The sequence below is a fragment of the Aythya marila genome (assembly GCF_965140915.1).
Source record: "Aythya marila genome assembly, chromosome: 25".
In the NCBI taxonomy this organism is placed as follows: Eukaryota; Metazoa; Chordata; class Aves; order Anseriformes; family Anatidae; genus Aythya; species Aythya marila.
Window position 1 is genome coordinate 4700396 of NC_139066.1, and position 22337 is coordinate 4722732.

At 51.2% G+C, this 22337-nt stretch overlaps 2 protein-coding genes across 8 annotated transcripts in view; both read left to right on the forward strand.

Annotated features, from left to right (window-relative positions):
* The first annotated feature begins 7 nt into the window (after positions 1–7).
* On the forward strand, positions 8–16988 carry MED1 (mediator complex subunit 1). 4 transcript variants are annotated; one of them, XM_082779187.1, is made up of 18 exons: positions 8–178; positions 1812–1918; positions 2456–2534; positions 2975–3029; positions 3158–3290; positions 4037–4065; positions 4409–4480; positions 4780–4854; positions 5434–5507; positions 5865–5954; positions 6661–6772; positions 7065–7189; positions 7423–7541; positions 8674–8875; positions 9067–9162; positions 9269–9374; positions 10741–10881; positions 11059–16988. In XM_082779187.1, exons 1-18 carry the CDS (start codon positions 151–153, stop codon positions 13988–13990), a joined length of 4575 nt encoding a protein of 1524 aa, XP_082635313.1. In that variant the 5' UTR covers positions 8–150; the 3' UTR covers positions 13991–16988. The 4 variants fall into 4 exon arrangements, with proteins under 4 accessions (XP_082635313.1, XP_082635311.1, XP_082635312.1 ...); XM_082779185.1 differs by having other exon boundaries at positions 10741–16988; XM_082779186.1 differs by having other exon boundaries at positions 39–178; positions 1763–1918; positions 10741–16988.
* A 254-nt stretch (positions 16989–17242) lies between these two features.
* FBXL20 (F-box and leucine rich repeat protein 20) overlaps positions 17243–22337 on the forward strand; it is a 32731-nt gene continuing 27636 nt past the window's right edge. For 2 of the 4 annotated variants that reach the window (XM_082779192.1, XM_082779196.1), the window contains exon 1: positions 17691–17767. In XM_082779192.1, coding sequence (XP_082635318.1) covers positions 17726–17767 — 42 coding nt within the window. In that variant the 5' untranslated portion in view covers positions 17691–17725. Of the gene's footprint in view, positions 17389–17690; positions 17768–19617; positions 19696–22337 lie in introns of those variants that run through there. The other 2 variants (XM_082779193.1, XM_082779195.1) reach the window with 2 other exon arrangements.

Consider the following 22337-nt stretch of genomic DNA (forward strand, 5'->3'; position numbering starts at 1 on the left):
GCCGGGAGATGGCGGCGGCCGGCGCCGTGTGAGGCGGGCGCGGAGCGGCCCCGGCGGCCTCGGGGGCGTCGGGGGCCTCCCCCCGGCCCTTCCTCAGGCGACACCGGCGCCGCGGCCCCTCCTCGGGCCGCCCCTTCCCTCTCCCTCGCCATGAAGGCGGCGCCGGGCGGTGCCGAGGGTGAGTAGTGCCGCCGGGCCGCGGAGGGTGGGGGGGGGGGAGGCGCTGAGGGGAGGCCGCGGCGTCGCCGGTGGGGCCTGGGGGTGGGGAAGGGGGGGGGTGGGCAGGGGGTGGGGGGGGGTCCAACCGCTCCCTGTCAGCGCTCGGAGGGGTAACGGGCCCGTTGGCACCGGGCTGGGGCCGCCCCATAGTTCCTGGGGCTGTTGGGGTGGGAAATGAGGAGGGGGGGGGGTCAGAGAGCGACCCGAGATCCCGGCCAGGAGGGCCCCGAGATCCCGGCCCGAAATTGTCACCAGGAAGCGGGCAGGCTGTGGGGCAGATCGGGCAGGAGGTGGTGGCGTTGCTGTCCCTTTTGGGGGGGGGGGTTAAGGAAAGCTGGATCTTGGGGTTAGGGACGCGGTTCAGTGGGTGGCTCTGGTGACAGTGGTGGCAGGGGGGTGCTTAGGCCAGATGGCCTTGGGGGGCTTTTCCAGCCTTGATGATCCTGTGAAATAAAGGGAGCGGGATCAGCACGGCTCAGCTGAAACCCAGCAGGGCTGTGGGAGCACGAACCTGGTGGGAAGGGACAGGCACGTCCCAGGGGGTGCCCAGAGCCAGGCCGAGAGGCTGCAGACACCCAGGCAGCAGTGGCTGAACACCGAAGCACTTTGTCACCCTGTGGGTGACCGAGTGCCCACCGGGCTCCCCCGAGCTGCTGGAGTCTCCTCTGGCTGGAGGAGTTTGGAAGGCAGCTGGACGTGATCCTGGGTGCCCAGCCACCCTCGGCCAGGCTGTGTTTGTAGCGTGGCTGGGAGTGTGCGAAGTGTCCCAAAAAATTCAACAAGCACCCAGTTATTTCGGACCCTCGCACTTGGTGGTGCCAGCATCAACTCTGTGAACCGGGCGTGCATCAGTAATGAGGATGAAGCCTTTGAATTCCACACCGAGGGTCGCAGTTAACGTGTCACAGGCTCGTGTTTGCCTTGGAGGCAGTAGTGGCTGTGGCAAGGTTTATTTTGGCACCGATGTCTGCTGTTCGTCTGGCTTTTTTTCTTTACAAATGCAACTGAAGGAAAAAAAAAAATAGCACAAAGGAGGGAAAAAAGCTAATTGTGGTAGTACCAAAGCCCACGTTCTCTTGTGTAAGGCTTCTCTTGGCCGAGGCTTTTGGTGAGGGAAAGGTCTGTGAAGATCCTCGCTGCACAAGAAGGTGGAAGAGTGAACAGTGAGGGGGAATCCCGGGAATTAAGCATAACGTCTCTTCTTTACCTCTCCATTTTTCACTGTGTGGAAGCCTCATCTTCAGGCCGTGCTGTCATAGCCCCAAACGGTTTGTCAGTGTCCTCCTGTCGTGCCAGAACTTATCCTGACGGGGCCAGGTCATTCTAGGGGGGCTGTGCAAAGAAGAGCCCTTCTCCAACAAGCCCTGAGGCTCTTTAGGACCTCTGGGTTTGGATGGCTGGTGATAGAACATTTATTTAGCCTTAAAGTCTGGGCTGTAGGGATAAGACAGCAATAAATATATTTTTTAAAACTGTGCCTAGCTTAAAAGTGGGAAGCGTTCTCATTACAACTGCCAGGCTGTGTTGTTTGTAAAACCTGCAGATATTGTCCTGTCCTCTCTCCTGAGTTGTCCCCGTGGTTGGTCTTGCAGAAGCGGAGAAGCTGAACAAGATGAGTACTCTCCTAGAAAGACTCCACGCAAAGTACAACCAGAACAGACCCTGGACAGAAACCATGAAGCTAGTCCGTCAAGTCATGGTGAGAAGGGCTGGGATCCGAGCAGGAGGGTGCTGGAGTTCATTTTTTTTCTGCAGAGTGCTTTGTGTTTTGGCTTTCTTTTGGCTCAGCGTAGCTGGGGCGTGCTGTCCTCACACCCGCAGCGTGCAGGGAGGGATGGGATTCCCTTCTAGCTAGGTGAGGGTAGGGAGGAGCAGGGGGCAGGGCAGAGCTACCTGAAGGACTGCTGCATTTATCGTGGTGGTAAAAGTTCAGCTCTCTGTTTGTCTCCTCGTACACAACTCTCAGGTTATGCCTATTAAAAAGTCGTTACAGTCTGTTGTTCCACAGGAGCAAGTTGCTCCAAAAAGAAATATCAATTCCCAGCCTGCCTTTGTTACCTGCTTCCAAAATGGGTGCTGTTCTCGTACAGGAATCAAAATGACGGTGTAATTTCGGGATGAAATCTAATCTGCCCTTAATTACCTGAATAAACCTCACTTGACTGAACAAAAATTGTGGCAATTCCCCCTCACTGAGTGACGCATAAAGAGGACATTTTTCTTCTTCCTGGCGTAGGAAAAACGAGTTGTGATGAACTCTGGGGGGCACCAACATCTGGTGAGCTGCTTGGAGACTCTGCAGAAGGCATTAAAAGGTTGGTACATCCTGTGCGTGCGCAGTGGGAGATGCTTAACGGTGACATACGGTGGAAATTCTCTGCAGAGCAGAAGCGAGGCCATTGCTTGCACATCTCGATGTGTTCATGGGGCTCACGTTTCCATCAGCATGCTTCTGTCTTGTGACTCAGTGTCAGTCAAGATCGCTTGTGTTATTTTTATTCTTATTGCCCCTACCTGAATTCCACTGGAGGAAGAAATCCGTTCTCCCTCTGTACTGCTGAGAACGTTTGTTTGCCTCCATTTAAATTGTTCCGTTCCAGTTTTGAGTGCAGATAATGCTTAGAGGTGCATGTGTTAAGGTACGAGCACACACAGGAGTGAGTGAGGAGCTGGGGTTGTTTTAATGCTGATGTCTCATGCCAGGGAAAACGTTGAATCCTTTCCCTAAGCCTTGTTTTGTGCTTTCTCCATCCAGTGTCTTCTCTGCCTGCCATGACGGATCGCCTGGAGTCTATAGCCAGACAGAACGGGTACGTCTCCTCCTTTGTTTTATGGCAAAGGCATTTCCTGTTTATCTGTACGCCTCGTAATCTCACTGCTGGTTTGATTGGTTTTTGTGTGCACCTCATAGCAATTTTTGTTTTGTTTTGTATGTAAGCCTTGGATCTCACCTTAGTGCAAATGGCACTGAATGTTACATCACTTCAGACATGTTCTATGTGGAAGTCCAGTTAGATCCTACAGGGCTGCTATGTGATGTCAAGGTGGCTCACCACGGAGAAAACCCTGTGGTACGTATTACTGAGAAAGACGAGCATAATACCTTTTTGGGTTTGGAACTGCACTTTTGCCTCCCTTTTGTTTGAGCAGAGAAAAAATCACACTGAATGTCCTGCCAGACCAAGCATTGTGCCTCTGCTGCTCTCTTGTTCTCATGGAGGGTCAGAGCCCCCGTGGGGTAGCCTGCAAGGAGCGTTTTACTCACGGTCTCTTTTTCTTTGAGCAGTGTTAAAACTGGAAAAAGTATTTGAGGAAGTTTTTGGTGTGTTTCTGAGGTTTTTATTTCTGGAGGAAGGATAGGGAAATGAATCTTAGAAAACTTAAATCTGTGAGTGGAAAGCACTAAGATGGGGAATGTTATGGCTGAAATGCTGAAAGAAAATTGCTTTACTTCCCTCCTCCACAGGTGTGAGAGTTTGAACTCACTCTTTATGTTGGTGTAGCTGCTCTTCTGAAAACAGGCCATTTTTAATATATCTATGCGAGATCGCAGGCTCTCAACCTCTGGTGTCACAATTTTAAAAGCTTATCCCAAATCAATTGTTTAAGAAGAAAGAACACTGCTTGTATTTGTTCCAAAGGGGGTTGACAAGCAGAACTACAAACATAGCAACGTGTAGTTGTGAGCATTTTGTTGCTTCTCATCTAAAGATGATGCTCAAAAACTTCACCGTTGTAATATTTTACAGTTGCTGTGCTGCACAAAGACTTAAACTGGGTTTGACATTGATGTTGCTGCATGTTCTTTCCTTTTCAGAGTTGTCCAGAACTGGTGCAACATCTGAGGTGAGCAACAAGAACTGGTTGCTACATTTTTGGATTGGCTTCTCTTTGCAGTATGGATGTGATACTATTTTACGCCTGGTAACACAAAACATTTCAAAGCTGTTCTTTCCCTATAAAGTCTCTCCTCTTCTTCAGGGGATTTTCTGGCTTTGGATCAGATGTTTCTGATCCTGACTGCCATGCAGTTAAAGCTGGATCACGTGAAGAAGGCATCACTTAGCTTTCATGTAGCAAAACTCTATTCTGAAGTGACTTGATATTTGTATTAATGGAACTTTTAAAAACGAAGCCTTATCTGCAGCAAATTTGAACGCGTGTTACTTTTTCTCCTTCTGACTTTCAGAGAGAAAAATTTTGATGAATTTTCTAAGCATCTAAGGGGACTTGTGAACCTGTATAAGTTGCCAGGAGACAAGTAAGTCTAGAATATGTATGATATTTATGTCCATGTATATGCAACTAAACCTACAAGCTTCTAGCTTTGTGCTTAAACTTTCATTGTTCCTTTGATCCTGCTGACTTCATCACCATGGCTTGCATGTGAACACAGTGGGCTGGAAGGATTTAATGCAGAGCAGTGGGAATGCAGATGGAAAAGTTAATTTCTAAATGCTCCATCTGATAGGAAGTGCTGCAGCTTGTCAGCCATCAGTTTGTGAGTTGCATTTCTTTGCATGGTTCCTTTTAATTTTTTTATTTTATTTTTTTTTTCAGCAAACTTAAAACTAAAATGTACTTGGCTCTACAGTCCTTGGAGCTGGATCTCTCAAAAATGGCAGGGATGTATTGGTAAGAACATCTCTATGGTTACTGTTTTTCTTTGTTGTTTTTTTTCCTTGATAATTTTTGTATCAGTTTGACTGATTATAATAATGCCAAGAAGCATATATCCATGAAGTGTCACATCAATCCCTATATATTGTGACTTTATTGCTAAAAAGCGCAGCACTGATGTTATAGAAAGATTATGTTAGCAGGAGAGTGATAAAGAGAGACAGAAAATTTGCTCAGAGCTTTCTGGAATTTACCATTGTCCTTTCTAACTACAGAATTCAACTGAAGGAAAGTTTGGAAGGCCAAAAAAGTTCATGATTAGGGCTAGTGGTAACAATTGCTTTACATTACAATCAGAAACGAAGAAACGTCTGACTACCTTTTACTGCTGTGGATTCAGGACATAAACCATCCATACTATAGGAATAAAAGTAGCTTCTGCTTTGCCTATGACACTGTGAAGTTTAGAATAGCTACTTCTGTGACTGAGCAGTGTGTATATTGATTTAAAACCTTAGACTGCCATCAGGACGTGAATTTTGGTTTCAGATACGGCTCTAGCTTGTTACAGACCTGTGATTGCCTCTCTTGCAGGCAAGCCACCAATGCAAATCCACTCGACAAGATTCTTCGTGGCAGTGTTGGCTATCTCACCCCCAGGAGCGGAGGTATCTTGGATAAATGCTTAAAAACAGAAAGAGAAAGTTGGTTTTGTTCCGGGTCCCCTTTGTTAATGTTAGTTTGAAATTAACTGGTGGTAATAAAGAAAAACGCTAATCAAAGAGGGACGAGGTGGTTGAACATTTGTAAGTCCCACGTGATCCAGAAAGCCAGTCTTCCTTCACAAAGCTCCGTGCAGTAATATTGTGGCTGTGGCAGCAGAGAACAGCTCTTGCAAGGTGCTCTAGGAGCTCTGTGCAGCATGTGCTGTGTTACAGTGCAAATACGACGTGGTTACAGGGGTTAGTAACGATGGGGTTAACCTGTGGCATCAGGATCCCTGCTCATCAGCCTCTCTCCCGCAGGTCTCCTTATGAATCTCAAGTATTATGTCTCGCCTTATGATTTATTTGAAGATGGCACTGGAACCCCCATTATCTTGCATGAGAACAATGGTAGGTCGCCTTTGGAAGCTCCTGTGGGCCTACTGCTGCTTGAAGGAGAGAAAAAAGCAGGAGTCCAGGGGAGCAGTCTGGCTCCCCTGTACTGCCGCTGTGTAGTACAAGGAAAGCAGAGGCTGCCTACAGAGGACACAGGTTTAATTAGTACATGAGTAAATACCGTCTGAGCTGACCATCTTCTTGAGCTTTGTGGCTGTTTTGGAGTTTGAATTGGGCTACTACCAGTGGTGGCAGTCTGCAGACAGAGCCTTTGTCCTTAGGATGAGTCTCTTTGTTAACATGAGAGTTATTTTATTATCGGAAAACTTGGGTATTCCCATCTGCTGTCTTACTGTAGGATTGTTTTTCATGCATGTGCATGGATATTTGTCTTTTGGTAAAATGACAAAACCCAGCACCAGTTAAAATTGAGGCTGGTCTCGGAAAAGAAAAGGGTGAAATTGTTCAAAGCTATTTATTGTTTTGCTTTGTAAAGAACATACTACAGACTGGCAAAGGTGTTTGAAATATGTTTTAGGAATTATGCCATTGATCAACCTTGTAAGAAAAATAGCGTTAGGTAGCACAACTAACTCATTTGGCTGTAGTCCTTGTAGAGGAAGCAACGTGTTTCCAGTGTACTGATATTTAGTTCATAAAAGCTGTGTTGTTTCTTCATCACCTTATCTTGTTCCCTTTTTTTTCTTGCCTTCTCTTGCAGTTCCTCGATCTTTAGGTATGAATGTGTCAGTAACAGTCGAGGGAACCATGGCGATGTACAAACTTCCAATTGCACCACTGATTATGGGCTCTCATCCAGTTGACAGCAAAGGGTAAGCAGAGGACCTTTTGGCCAGGCCTTTCTCAGCGGCCTTGGTTAGATGCCAGCTCAATATTCAGCCCTCTTTTGAAGTTAAGAGTGGGGAGATGACTGTGTGATGTCATAGCATTAACTGAAGCTGAGAAATGGGTATTTCAGGCACGTGACATGCTTTTGAGGACTGTCTTTTAATTTTTAGGAAGGTATAACAACTGCTTGTATCTGAGCAAACAGCAAATTGTACAGCTGGTGCTCACGATCATGCCCTGCATCTAAAAAGACCGCGTATTAACTTGATTTTCCAGAACTCCATCTTTCTCATCAATCACCAGTGCCAACAGTGTGGACTTACCAGCTTGTTTCTTCTTGAAATTCCCACGTCCCATTCCAATGTCTCGAGCTTTCATTCAGAAACTTCAGAGCTGCACAGGTGAGTGGCAGATCTGTGAGATGGACACTCCCTAGGTTTTTATTTAAAAATTGCTACTATTTTTAAAAGCATGCCATAAATATTTTTAAAAGCATGCCATAAAAGTTGCTTAAGGTTTTGTGCTGTTTTTGGTAAGAACCAGAGAGGTTTGTTTCAGTAGATAGTAACTCCTCTGGTCCACCATCACCTTCCAGCTCCCAGTGCTACCATTATCTGCCTTTTTTTTCCCTCAGGTATTCCACTGTTTGACACGCCACCAACGTTTGTACCTTTGTATGAGTTGATCACGCAGTTTGAACTGTCCAAGGAGGCCGATCCTGTACCGTTAAACCACAATATGCGCTTCTATGCAGTAAGTACGTCATTGCAACCAGGGCATTATGCTTGTAGTTGAGCACTGTGGGGGGGTTTCATCTGTTCTGGGTATTTTTTCAAGCAGGATACAGGAAATCAGTACAGCATTTGTTCATGGGGAAAGCCTGTGCTATCCAGTCATTAGAATTCTGATACGGACATGACCACAGTAATTAGGAAAACAAACTGTTTTGTCTTAAATGTGGATTTGTCATAACTTGCGCTCCCACAGAATTATTTGTGTCTACATCTGACCTGTGATCTGGAAGATAGATGCAAAGGCTGTTTGGTCACACTGGTGTGCATGCTGATGTGTGTGCACCCAGTGAGGTTGCAGGGGTTGTTTTCTTTCTCTTTAGCTAAAATTGTATACCGGAAAGCTTTAGGTGGACTGGGTGGCTTAAATAAAAGTGAAATGACAAGATCAAACCTTCAGTAAATGACTTTAAATTTAGACACGTGCTTTAGTGAGTTGGCTCTTCAGAAGGTCTGTTGGCTGTTCTTGGGTAGCGGGTGAGAAGAATGCTGAAGGTAGCTGCAGCAGTGTTCCAGAGACTAGATGGGGCTTGTGGGAAGACATCAGAATCACCTGTGATGTTTGCAATTTTCATTGATTTTGTGTGCAAATAAGTAAACATATAACAAATGGAAAGTGACTCAGTAGTGAAAAATCCATTGCAGTCAAAGTGCTGCTGCAGTAATGACAGCAGAAGTATTGGACTGAGCGTTGCCAGATTCTGTCCTTTCCTCTTTCTTTGGACTGTAATTTGTGGCTGAATCACTTGCATCGCTTGGGAGAAATCCTACTTGTTAAATTAGTCAGTGACAGATCTCCTATTACCTTCAGATGATTTCTCTTTCCTGAGAAGGGATGCCATGCCACGTGAAGCTGTTGTAGTGGGGGGACAGTTAATGTTGTTTGGCAGTACTACTTCTGAGGAGCCAAAGTCCTGTCTTGCTTGTTGGGGTCTGTTTGTCATTTAATGGAAGGAAGATGTCTTCATTGTCATTTTCAGCCAGGAAGGTGGCTTGGCATCCTTTAGATCTGGAGCCTGCTCATTCCTCTTTAGACATCTTGTTATCGCCTTGTACCCAGCACTGGCTGGAGTAAAGCAGAAATTGTTTGTCAGGCTCTTCCAGGACAGCAGCACTGTTACTTTCTGAACAAGGATGCTCCTCTCCCAGATGGAAGAAGCCTCCAAGGAACACTGATCAGTAAAATCGCCTTCCAGCACCCTGGACGGGTTCCCCTCATCCTTAATTTGATCAGACATCAGGTGGCATACAACACACTAATCGGCAGCTGCGTCAAGCGAACAGTTCTAAAAGAAGGTGGGTACGACATCAAGTGGAATATAATGTGGGGATAATAGGGAGCTGTGGGTGATTTTCCCAGCTGTAGGAATTAGCAACAAGGCCCATGCTGCTTCCCTTTTTCTTTTTTCTTCTATCTGGGTATGTTGAGCTGGCGCCTCTGGCTCATCTCCTGTGTTCCCTAATGTAACAGTTCCCGTGTCTTTCAGATTCTCCTGGGATCCTGCAGTTTGAAGTTTGTCCTCTCTCTGACTCCTGTTTCAGTGTATCCTTTCAGCACCCTGTGAATGACTCCCTAGTGTGTGGTAAGTGCACTCGCTAAAAGCATGGTGTATTTAGAGGCAGGACGGCAGGATTTTCTTCCACTGTAACCAGAATTTTTATCTCTTCTAAATGCCTTCTCTCTTTCAGTGGTAATGGATGTGCAAGACTCTTCTCATGTGAACTGTAAGCTGTACAAAGGGCTGTCTGATGCTCTTATCTGTACGGATGATTTCATTGCCAAAGTTGTTCAAAGGTAAGCTGGATGATTCTGTTCCAATGTTCCGTGTTGCTTACAGTGATGTTTGTAAGCCAATATGCAGGAGCTTGCAAGTACAATTAATTGCAAATGCTTTTGATAGCATCCCACCAAGTTTTTTATATTGCAGAAAATTCAGCTTTGAGGAGGAGAACTGACAATGCAAAACCAGGCTCCGAAAGTAACCCAGAAGCATCTAAAATAATTGCTTGAATAGCTAAAATGTAATTGCTTTCCCATATTTCCCGGATTCCTGTGTAATGATCAGGATAAGTGATTTCTATCCAGAGCATTGTCCAAAAGAGTGGGTGTCATTATCCCGGTTTCGTAACCAGGATGAGCTGAGGTGCAGGCAGCCTGCGTGGCACGTCTGTGGTTACTCAGCCGGCCGGCGCCAGAGCCAGAGAGGTGGCTCAGACCTTCTGAGTCAGTCCGGTGCCGTGCCTGTAGGACCAGGCTCTCAGGTTCCCTCCTTTCTGTTTGATGAGCTGTAACAGAGCAGAGAGATTTCATGTTTGAGAACATATTGGTGAGTACTGTGGTGTGCCTCTGCTCAGGGCACTCCGAACTGTATGGATGAATTCTGTCTGTTGTATTTTTCCTACTTGTTTTTGGTGCCATTCTGTCTGAGTGAGTTTTACACGGGTTTGTTTGGAGGAGAGGCAAACCTGGCACCCTACTGAAAATGCCATTCCAAACATTGAACCGTAACTACTTATTTTGGGGAGTGTGTCCGAGGTGCCTGCCTGTTTATGCTTTCTCCTCTGGTTGCTTGCTTTCAAAGTCTTGTAAAATGTGAAAGAGCTCCCCTGCAGGTTGTCATTTACCCCGCTCTTTTATCAAGGTTACTCCACCCCAGCCACCATGGAGGCATGCAGAACGCAGCAGAATAGACTTCGTGAGTGAGAATAGCTATTTTTATTTCAGAACATTATAGGGTAGTTGACCTTGAGTAGAATGTGACAGTGTCATTGATTTTTACAGGACTGCAGGAAGTGTAAGGCTTGCCAAGCTTAGACAAAGGTGTTCCCTAGCAGAATCCGAGTAACAACCCAGGCTGCATCCTGTGCTTTAACTACAAGATTATCATCTGTCAGCTATTAATTATTAGAGTTAGTTGATTGATTAATTATCCCTGCATTTTGTAATTGCGAGGCAGTTGTGTCATGGCTGGATAAGCACGATGGGATAAGTAAGAACACAAACAGAGCAGCGAGGCATTTACAGTGGCTGGACCTGTTGCCCTCCTGTGCCCACGAGCCTCACTGCTTGCTTTGTCTGGTGAAGGTGTTAAAACTGCTTCGGTGAGCGTTGCTGTAGGGCAGCAAGATGCATGCTAAACCCTTGGTCTTGTGTCTTGCAGATGTATGTCCATTCCCGTGACCATGAGAGCAATTCGCAGAAAAGCAGAAACGATTCAAGCAGACACACCAGCCTTGTCCCTCATTGCAGAAACAGTAGAAGACATGGTGAAGAAAAACCTTCCCCCAGCCAGCAGCCCAGGGTATGGCATGACCACAGGCAGCAACCCAATGAGTGGTACCACTACCCCAACAAACACTTTTCCTGGGGGGCCCATCACTACTTTGTTTAACATGAGCATAAGCATGAAAGAGAGGCATGACTCGGTGGGCCATGGGGAGGACTTCAGCAAAGTGTCTCAGAACCCTATTCTCACTAGTTTGTTGCAGATCACAGGGAATGTGGGGTCTACCATTGGCTCAAGTCCAACCCCTCCCCATCACACACCACCACCAGTATCCTCACCAGCAAGCAACACCAAGAACCACCCCATGCTCATGAACCTTCTTAAAGAGAATCCCCCTCAGGATTTCTCCACTCTGTATGGGAGCAGCCCTCTCGAAAGGCAGAACTCTTCCTCTGGCTCTCCCAGAATGGAAATGGGCCCTGGGGGGAATAAGCAAAAGAAAAAAAAATCCCGCATGCCAGCCGACAAGCCCAAGCATCAGACTGAGGATGATTTCCAGAGGGAGCTCTTCTCAATGGATGTTGACTCCCAGAACCCCATTTTTGATGTCAACATGACTGCAGATACCCTGGACACCCCTCACATTACTCCAGCACCCAGCCAATGCAGCACTCCTCCTACTACATACCCGCAGCCTATACCTCACTCGCAGCCCAGTATTCAGAGAATGGTTCGACTCTCTAGTTCGGACAGCATTGGAGCCGATGTTACTGATATCCTCTCGGATATAGCAGAGGAGGCTTCCAAGCTCCCCACCACTAATGAGGACTGCCCGCCCATTGGTACTCCCGTGAGAGACTCTTCTAGTTCAGGACATTCACAAAGTGCCCTCTTTGACCCCGATGTTTTTCAGACGAACAATAGCGAGAACCCGTACACAGACCCAGCAGACCTGATAGCAGACGCTGCTGTGAGCCCCAACAGTGATTCTTCAAACCATTTTTTTCCAGACGGGGTAGATTTCAATCCTGACTTGCTGAACAGTCAGAGCCAAAGCGGCTTTGGGGAGGAGTACTTTGATGAGAGTAGTCAGAGTGGAGACACGGATGATTTCAAGGGCTATGCATCCCAGGCTCTAAGTACTTTGGGGGTACAAGTATTAGGGGGCGATGGGGGGGAAAATAAATTTAAGGGAAGCAATCAGTCGGATACAGTAGATTTTAGTATTATTGCAGCTGCAAGCAAAGCACTGGGGTCCTCTGACATCATGGAGCACCACAGTGGAGGTCAGAGCCCCTTACTGAATACAGGGGATTTAGGAAAAGAGAAGTCTCAGAAACGGGTAAAGGAAGGCAACGGTTCTGGAGGTAACCTGGCAGGTCCTGGAATAGATGGGAAGCCGGGGAAGCGCAGCCGGACGCCATCCAGTGACGGCAAAAGCAAAGAGAAGCTCCCGAAGCGGAAGAAGCAGGAGACAGACGGGAAGTCTCCATCTCACAGCTCGTCAAACAGGCCTTTCACGCCACCAGCGAGCACTGGTGGGTCCAAATCTCCTGGCAGTTCAGGCAGATCTCAGACTCCTCCCGGTGTGGCTACTCCTCCTATTCCAAAAATCACAATTCAGATCCCAAAAGGAACAGTGACTGTTGGCAAACCGTCTTCTCACGGCCAGTATAGCAGTAGTGGCTCTGTCACCTCCTCCAGCAGCAAAAGCCATCATAGCCATTCTTCCTCCTCCTCCTCTTCCTCCTCCTCTTCAACCTCAGGCAAAATGAAAAGCAGCAAATCCGAAGGGTCTTCGGGCTCAAAGATGAGCAGCAGCCTCTACTCAAGCCAAGGTGGCTCAAGTTCAGGTCAGTCCAAAAGCTCGACGCAGTCGGTGGGAAAGCCTGGGTCCTCCCCCATCACCAAGCACGGCCTCAGCAGCGGGTCTGGAAGCACCAAGATGAAACCTCAAGGAAAGCCATCGTCGCTTATGAACCCTTCCATGAGTAAACCAAACATCTCGCCATCTCATTCTCGACCTTCAGGAGGTTCTGACAAGCTTGCTTCTCCCATGAAACCTGTTCCAGGTACTCCCCCGTCATCGAAGGCGAAGTCACCTATCAGTTCAGGTTCTGGAGGCTCTCATATGTCTGGGACTGGATCGAGCTCGAGTATGAAATCGTCTTCAGGAATGGGATCCTCTGGGTCCATGTCACAAAAGCCGCCTCCTTCATCGAATTCTTCCACGGCATCTTCATCTTCCTTTTCCTCTAGCGGGTCTTCCATGTCTTCATCTCAAAACCAGCATGGAAGTTCCAAAGGCAAGTCTCCTAGCAGAAACAAGAAGCCATCTCTGACTGCAGTCATAGACAAACTTAAGCACGGGGTTGTCACTAGCGGGCCTGGTGGAGATGACCCGATGGATGGACAAATGGGGCCAAGTTCCAATTCCTCAAGCCATACTATGTCCTCCAAACACAACATGTCTGGGGGGGAGTTCCAGGGCAAACGCGAGAAGAGTGACAAAGAGAAATCTAAAGTCTCTGTTTCCGGAGGATCTGTTGACTCTTCCAAGAAGAATTCAGATTCCAAAAACGTCGGAAGCACTGGAGTGGCCAAAATTATCATCAGCAAGCATGATGGTGGTTCCCCTAGTATTAAAGCCAAAGTAACTCTGCAGAAACCTGGGGAAGGAGGGGGGGATAGCTTAAGGCCTCAGATGGCTTCTTCCAAAAGCTACGGATCCCCTCTAATCAGTGGATCTACTCCAAAACATGAACGCTGCTCTCCCAGCCACAGTAAGTCACCAGCATACACTCCCCAAAACATAGACAGTGAGAGCGAGTCGGGCTCTTCCATAGCAGAGAAATCCTATCAGAACAGCCCCAGCTCTGACGACGGCATTAGGCCACTGCCTGAATATAGCTCAGAAAAACACAAGAAGCACAAAAAAGAGAAGAAAAAAGTGAAAGACAAAGACCGGGACAGGGACCGGGATCGGGACAAAGAAAGAGACAAGAAGAAATCTCACAGCATCAAGCCGGAGAGCTGGTCCAAATCCCCGATTTCAGCTGACCAGTCTCTCTCCATGGCCAGCAGCGCTATGCTCTCGGCTGAGCGACCGTCCCGGGCTAGCCCTGAGTTTTTGATCGGGGAAGAAGACGATGATCTCATGGATGTTGCTCTAATTGGCAATTAATTTCCTGAGTGTCTTTGAAAGATACCAAGTACGCAGGACCTGCAGGTTCTAGAGATGGAAAGGAAGGAACCATTCGTTGCAAACCTGCCACGCTGATGTCGATGAGGTGTTATAAGAGAAAAAAAAAAAAAAAAAGTATTTCCAAGGATCTCCAAAGTTCACACAGAACGTGTGAGTGCCAGCAGCTCATTCTGCAAGCCAGGTTCCTGACTGTGGCCTTCATCCTACGGACACTTACACTCATTCTTAATTTATAAGTATTAATAGGCCCATTAGAGGTAATGGGCATAAAGCGAAGTGTGTGTGTAAGCGTGGGAGCAGACCTCAAACTGGTGCAAGCAAACATAGGCTATTCTGGGAGAATCTGAGTTCCTCTGCCCCTCTTCCCGCTCAGACAGAGTTGGTTTTGCTTTTAGGAAGTTTTAAGCTAATTATTTTAAGGCACGATTTAGGGTTGGGTTTTACTCTTTTTAAAAAGGGTGGTTGGAGGAAAGGAAAAAAAAAAAGTGCTTTTTAGTTCTTTTTATTTCTGTGGCATTTCTTCATTCGTGGCCTGATTCAGAGCAGTGCTGAGGAACTTTGTCTTCCTCTGGCGTGGGCTGCAGTCAGCCACGGTGAGGGCTGTTGGCTTTTTATTCCAGGTCGAAGTGATGAAGGAATGCTGTCGAATTTCTTACTTCCCTTTCATTTTAGCTATTTATTTATGTCCGTATCTGAATGCATTATGCTGCTTGTTTTCATGCGATCTCCATTTTAATTGTATGATGGAGCCCAAAGGGACTCGAGAATTTGGGTAGAGCCTGTGGATTCGGAAAGCTCTGCACACATGCAGCCACTGTAGCTATGGTGAAGCCGGTACAATTCTGGCGTGCATTGGAGCAAATCTAAATTGAAAAGGAACTCCACTGTCTTAATCTGAGCACTGCTTCCTTGTAAACCAAGCAAACAGAACGTCCCCAGGACCCCCGATGCTGCATTTGTAAAGAGAGAGACTGTAAGCCGCACACGAGCCTCAGTCCTGCAAACTTTAGAGCTGTGCTTAATCTATCTGCAGCAAATGCTCCGTTACTGTCGATAGAACAGCTCGTGTGTGTTCGTGGTTAAAAAACAGGCCTTGTTTTCTCCAGCTGTTTCTGTTGCTGAAGCGCTTAAGGTTTCTTTCTTTTTTCTTTTTTCTTTTTTTTTTTTTTTCTTTTAACTTGCAGCACACTTCTCAAATAGTAATTCTGGTAATGCACACAAGCATTCCCTTCTCTCTCTGGGAGGTGTTAGCCTAGCACTGTGAGTCAGTCACTTCCTCGTGTTAGCACTTACACTGCTGGAAAAGCAGACCCTAACTGGTTCATCTGGATAACAATTGCAGCAGAAGCAGTGGTTTCCTTAAGTGATGGATTTCCCCCTTTTGGCTGGAATTAAGAGCGTGACTCAGGCATCCTCTGTGGTCTTATCTTGTGGTCCTTGAAAGGAAAAGAGACTCAGGAGAGTGTTTTATTTTTAAAAGCAGTTAAATGTGATTTGCTGAAGAAGAAACGTGGGAAATCGCGAGTTCTCCATTCGAATTTTGTACTGGCAGAATCCTGCTCCCCCTGGATTTTGGCGTTGACTCTTGGAGGCCAGGATTTCACCTGTGGGAAGGAGATTAGACTTCGCGCTTGGGGATGCAGCCTGAAAACATGTCAAGGATTTAAGCTTCTTTTAAACACAGAGATTTCCAGTCCTGCTTACGGTCTGACCCCAGTGATATTCCAGGCAAGCAGTTTATTTTCTGGCTCAGTTCAAAGCCATAGCAAGGTAGATGTCTTTTCAGTAGGGTGGCAACTACTCAGTTAATTGCAGGGGGTTTTCACCACTTCCTCCTGCCTTCAGCTTCATTCCCAGGCTCCTGTAGGGTGCAGGAGCCCTGAATTTCCTAAAGCCACCCTGAACTCCAGAGAGCTGCCCTTTCTTGTATTTTCCAACCGTCATCCTTTGCTCCTTGTGGTCTGCATACCGTAGCTTCCCCCTCCCCAGTGCTCCCACCTTTACGTGCTGAGATGATAGAAAAGTAGTGAATAAAGCCTAAACCCGGAGCAAATGACGTTATCTTACGCAGCATCAGCCTCGTATGACTGCGGGGTGTCTCTGAAGAGGATGTAAGGAATGCAGCACCAGATGGCTTTATCTTGAGACCCTGCTACCGCGGCTGCACCGGGGAAGTAAAACCTGCTCAGGCTCCAGCAGGTTGTCAGCTGTTTTCATTCTGCCCCTCTCATTTTGTAAGTTACTTTCTTTGTTTGTTTGTCTGAAAGAAGTTCTCTGATCTGTTCAGGGCTGCGTGAAGGTATAAACAGCCTTCAAAAAAGGCCCTTAAAAGTCTAATCAGGGCTGGGGAGTTCACAGAGGAGTGTGCTGGACTTGTTGATCGGAGTAATGTTTTACCAATGCTGAAACACAGTAAAAGTTAAAAGGAAATACTGTTCAGCTTCAGAACTGACACAGAAATGCGTTTGGAAGGGAAGAGCTGAACACGTTTCCTTCTCTGCTTGCCCAAGACCAAAGTTCACTACTCTAAATGTCTCCTGCGAAAGGGGGGCGGCGCGGACACCCACAGAAATCCGGGGAACCAAGTCTCCTCCTCTCTCAGCCTCCGTGACACCGAGCGCTGCGAGAGAAACCAGGGCCCGAACTGTGGTCGTAGCAGGCTGAAAGCTGTTGGATCCGTTTTGATGCACTGTACCCTACCCCTTTGTATGCCCTCCGTTTTGTATCGTGTGAGAGAAAGAGAAAGAGAGAGAGAGAGACCAGAGCCAGGCGCCAGCTGCATGCTGCTTCTACCGCGGTGCGAGATGAGGTACACCCCTCCCTACACAGACGTTTCGTGTCTAAACGCTTTGGTCTCCTACAAATGTTTTATTTTTAAACTATTTTTGCTTATTCTCGACGATATTTTACATCTTTCAGTATTGGAAAGATAAACGTGTAAACAGAATAAAAGCCAAACCTTTTACTCTCAGCTGCAGCGGGCGTTACGGGGCGATTAAAAGCGTTTTTTTGGGGCTCTTTTGCTCGTGGGGCTCCGGCCGGGCCCCCCTTGATCGCTCCCCTCTCCCCCAGCGGCCTCGGCTCGGGGCGCTCGGCGGCGGCCACGCGGGATTTTCCCGCGGTAATGACGTCACCGCGGCGCGATTACCGATTGGCCGGCGCTGCCTCACCCGGAAGGGAGTGGCGGGGCGGGGGCCGCGCCCCCCTCGCAGCCCCCCCCGCAGCCCCCTCGGGGCGGCCCCGGTTTAGGGGGGGGGGAGGGGGGGCAGGGGGCGCCCCGAGGGACCCCCCCCCGGTACCGGAGGAAGGGAGGGGGGGGCCCGAAGCCCCCCGAAAATCCCCGGGGCGGCGGCGAAATGGGCGCGGCGGCCTGCGGGGTAGGTGGGCGCGGGGAGGGGGAGGGAGGGGAGATTTTGGGGGAGAAGCGTGGGGGGGGGGGGGGGGGGGGGGGGGGGGGGGGGCGCGGATCCGTTCCCCTCCCGGGGCGTCCCCGCCGCAGCGTGCCCCCCCCCCCCCCGCCGCTCCTCGGCGACCAATGAGCGGGCGCGTTGCTGGCAGGTGGTGTTTTTGTTTTGGGTCGAAGTTGGCCGGAGGAGGCGCCGCGGCGGGCGGAGGCCGCGAGGCACCGGGACCCCCCCCCCCCGTGACCCCCCCTCCCTCCCGGTACCATCCTCCCCTCGCCCCCCCCCCCCCCTTCAAGCCCCCGGCCCCGCCATGCGGCGGGAGATGAACGGGGTCACCCGGAGCCGCTTCGAGGTGAGGCCTCGGGGGGGGGGGGGGCACTGGATGGGGGGGGGCATTGAGGGGGGGGGGGGCGGTGTCCTGTGGCCCCCCCCCCCCCCACACCCATCGGTCACCGGGAGGGGGGGGCTGAGGGTAATGGGGGGGGGTGGGGAGGGAAAGGGGAAAGGGGAGGGGGGAGGACGGGGAGGGTGAGGTTTTGGGGGGGGGTAGGATTTGGGGGGGGGTCCCTGGGGGGTGATTTTGTCGTTCCCGGGTCCCTGAGCGGCGCGGGGGGGGGCGCTTGGGAGCCCCGGGCCCTGTGCGGCCTCCGGGCCCTTTGTCCGCGGCCAGGCCGGGCTCTGCCCCCCCCAAACCCCCCCCAAACCCCTCCCTGGGGCTGTGCGGGTGTTGGGGGAGGATTTGGGGGGGTCGTGGTTTGGGGGCGGTGGGTTTTATGGCTCGGGGGGGTTCTGTGCCCCCCCTACCCGCTTAGTGGTCAGCTGGAAAGCGGCGCTCCGGTACCGGCTCAGGGGGTGAATTGAGCCTGCCCCCCCCTCCCCCCCTCCGAGACCCCCCTCGTGGGGTTTTTTGGGTTTTTTGTTCCGTGCCCCCCCCCCCCCTCCATGGACGAGGCCCCGCGTTTGGGCTGTGGGGTTTGGTGCAGCCCCGACCCCCTCCCCTGCCCCCCCCCCCCCCCCCTGCGAGCCCCCAGCCTCGAGCTCGTGGTTTTTCCACCTTTAGGCCTGAAAAGCCAAATGCTGGTTTATTCCCTCAAAAACGGGTTTGTTTTTTGAAGGGGCCGTGGCCACAGCCAGACAAGCCGAGACGGGACCCGGTGCTCGGGGGGGGGGGGGAGGTTCTTGGGGTGGAGGCCTCTGGGGAGGCTCTGCCCGAGGGGGGGGGCTCAGCCTCCAGCCCCCGGTAACGCCCGGTGTGCCGGGGGGAGGCTGGGGGGACCCCCCCAGGATGGGGAACGGGGGCCTGAGCTGCCCCTGCCGGGTTCCCAAATCCGCTCCCGAGTGGCCTGGGTGAGGATTTCACCCCAAAAAAATTCCCAAAAAATTAGGGTGAGGGGGCAGGGGCTGCGCTTCTGGAGGTCGTCTTCTTGGGGGGGGGGGAGATTTCTGCTCTGCTCCCCTCCTGCCCAGCCCCACAGGAGCCTGTCCCAAATGAGCCCCCCCCCACACCCCCCATTCATCCCTGTGCCCTTGGCTTAGGGCGCAGCTTTTTGGGGAGGGCTTTTTGGGGTCGCTCGGTTCCCTAAAGCCGAAAGCTGCTCAGCACGGGGGGGACCTGCGCGTGGTTGGGGGCGATGCTCCCTACAAAACGGGGCTCCCTGGGGGGCTGCCAGCACCCTAAGCATGGAGGGATCCTTGATTTTTAGACACCCAAACCTCCCGTTAGCAGGAGCCGATTTGGGCTCTTGGTGGGGCGGAGGAAAATCAGGAATAAACACCGGGGATGTGGCTGAGGGGTGGGCAAACCCCGTTGCAGGCCAAGTGCATCGATTCCGTGTTTTTGGAGCGTTTTTCTCTTGGGGTTTCGGGTGCTGAATGCCAGGCAGCTCCCACTCACCCCCCCCCCCAACAACCTGCCTCGTTCCTGGGTCATCTCCTGGGTGGGATGAGGTGAGCTGGGAGCAGAACGGGACCAGGGAATGCCCCAAACCCGAGCCCCAGAAGCTCGGTTACCCCCAATTCCCTTTCCCAATTTCCAATTAATTTCCCTTTTCCCTGTTTCGGCGGCGCGAGGCAGCTCCTTTTTGGGGCCGCCTTTGTTCCCGGTGCAGGGCTGCTCCTGCGCTGGGTCAGGGCTTTGTTATTTCAAGCCCACGAGGTTGTGTAAACACAGGGACCCGGGCAGGGCAGCGGGTAACTCTTTGCCTCCCGCTTTTATGGCAGAAAAGAAGAGGAATCCCTGCTGGGGGGGACGCTCGCATCGGCCCCGTTTGGTTTCGGCAGGTACCTGGCGGGGTGCCCGAGCACAGAGCTGTGTTTTTGGGGGGTGCAGAGCTGATGCCCGGGTTTTTCCAGGCTCCCGTTCACTCCCCGTCCCTGTTTTGTTGTTTTATTTCGGTGTTACCTTATGGCTCGCTTTCTGTTTTAAGCCAGCGCTCCTGGAGACGGGGACTTTTTGGGGCAGAAGCCTGAGAAATTGTTCCTGTCTGCAAAGTTGTGTGGAAGCTGAGATGAGGAGAGGGAAACGGCGACCGCTCACCTGCGGCTGAGCCCCGTGCTCCAGCCCAGGGCTTTGGCACCCAAAGGCGGGTTGGTGGAGCTCAAAACCCTCGGGGCAGGCTGTGGGATCAGGCAGGAGCATGGGGTTTGAGGAGGGGGCTGTGGGGGGGGTCCCGGCTGCTCAGAAATTCTCCCCTGTGCTCCCCAAGCTGTGTTCGGGAACGGCCACGACCACAAAAGGGGCTGGTGACGGGGAAGGCGTTTTGGGAACCTTGCATCCTTCGGTGAAGTGGGGGCAGGATTCGAGCTCCCTGCCCGTCTCGGCCCTGTGCTGGCCAGCAGCACGTTGTCCCTGCTGTAATTAGCGCGGCCAGGCCGTAATTAGGCGGAGCAGCAGCTCTGGGAGGGGGATTAGGTGAGCCTGGCCTCAGCCTGCGCCACCCGCGAGAGGCGGCGTGGGGGCTGCTGCCCGCTGTGTCCCCGTGTCCCCATATCCTCCTCCTGCTGCTTCCTCTGCCAGGAGCCACTGGCAGCTCGGGCAGGAGTGGAAGCGTTGAGTTTTTGGCAGAAAAGAGGCAGAAATGCCCCCTCCTGCCTTTCCTCCCCAGCTGTGCGCTGACACCGGGGCAGTGAGGAGCACCGGACCCAGGTCTGGTCTGCAGGTGAGGGGTCCCGGCCTCGTTTGTGGGGGGCACAGCCTCATTTTGGGGGTCTTCGTGTGCTCTGGGGCCATCGGGAAGCCCCTGGGGCCCCCCCAGGAGAGGTGTTGACCCGCACCGTGCCCATCAGGAGCAGGACTGGCCGGCGTGCGGGGCTTTGCCTCGCTTCGTCGCGGGCGCCGCTGTTAATTGGGGCCTGCACAGGGCAGGTAATTACTATTTTGGCTGCCAGGTTCCCTCCCCGTGGGTTCCGCCTGAGTCACCCCGAGCCGAGAGCCAAGGCGGTGGCGTCGGGCCCCATCCAGCCGGGCTGCGGGGCCATCGGGGGCACCCCCTGCCCTCCTTCTGCACCCCGGCACCGTCCTTGGCTCCGTCTGAGCGCTCGTGTCGGGTCTGTCCCCATCTCGGAGGTGACAAAGCCAGCACTCAACGAGCTCCTGGCCACAAACACGGAGCAGGCAGGGCGCTGGCTGAGCAAATTTGTTTATCAAATCGGTGTTCGAGTCAGGCCGAGCTTGGGTACATCCACGGGGAGCTGGAGGGCTCGCTTGGAGCCTGGGATATTCACGCGTGGCTCTGAAAGAAAAATCCATTCGGAAGGTATTTCTAGCAGGCTGCTGACCTGCTAAAAGAAGCTGCTGAAGTGGCCAAAGGAAAAAATAAACAGGGATCCTGGCTGTCTTATGGCGTGGTTCACGGCCATGGCTACGTCCCTGCACAGCCAGGAAGTCTTTGTCGTATTTATACCCTCCTTTGTTGCTCTTGGATGTTTGTTTTTTTTTATGGTCAGCCATCTATATTTAAAGCTTTCGAGGGTGTGTGTGAGAAAGTAGCATCGTTTTAAATCAAATCTATGTAATAGGTCGTAAAATACCCAGCTGACCACTTGTAGGATGCTGAGGTTTTTAATGGAGCTTGGAAAAAAAAAAGTGACGCCCAGAACCACATCTGATGACGGCGTACGGGGTATTTTTGCCTCTTGCTGTTTTTTGCCACCTATTTAAAATGAGATGCCAGCCGCCTTTGACCTCTGCAGCTCTTGGGTGTGAGACAACTCCTGGGAGGGACAAGGACGATGAACCACGAGCCTCTGCCTCTGGGATGCCCCCGGGGGGCTCCGGGTGGTGCCTTCCAGCCCTGCACCGAAACCCCGAGAGCTTTTGGGTGCAGTCGTGGGCTGCTTTGTTTGTGGGAAGCCGTCCTGGAGCCGGGGCTGGGGCTGGAGAATGACCCAAACGAGCAAAAAGCGCGTGGATGCGCCCTCCTGGTACCTGGCAGCAGCCTGTAGCTGTACAACCACAGGGTTTAGCACATGCTACGTCCTCTGAAATAGGATTTCTTGCCCCAAATGTCCCCCAGGTTGTCACCTGTGCTGCGTTACCTGATTTGGGGCTTTGCCCTCCGGGTGCAGCGCCCTCGCCAGCCGCTCTGCTGCTGTGCCGGGGCTGCGCAGCAGAGCAGGCAGCTCTGGGGTGGGTTTCTGTCAGGCTTCACCGATTCTTTCATCGCTCTCGTGCTCCCAGCACTGCCAATTCAAGAAAAAAAAAGGCTATTCATTATTTTAATGCACCCGTTCCTGGGTGCAGGTGCCGGCCAGGCTGCGCTCTCCGTGCCCCATCCGCTCCTCACTGCCCAGCTCCCCTAACGCACCGAGGAGGACGAAGCTCTCCAGCGGTGTGCGCCGAGCAAACTGCACGTCGAGCTATTTTTAGGGAGATTAAGCCCGTAATCAGCCTTCACCGGCCGGGCTCTGCCTCGTTTCTTCCC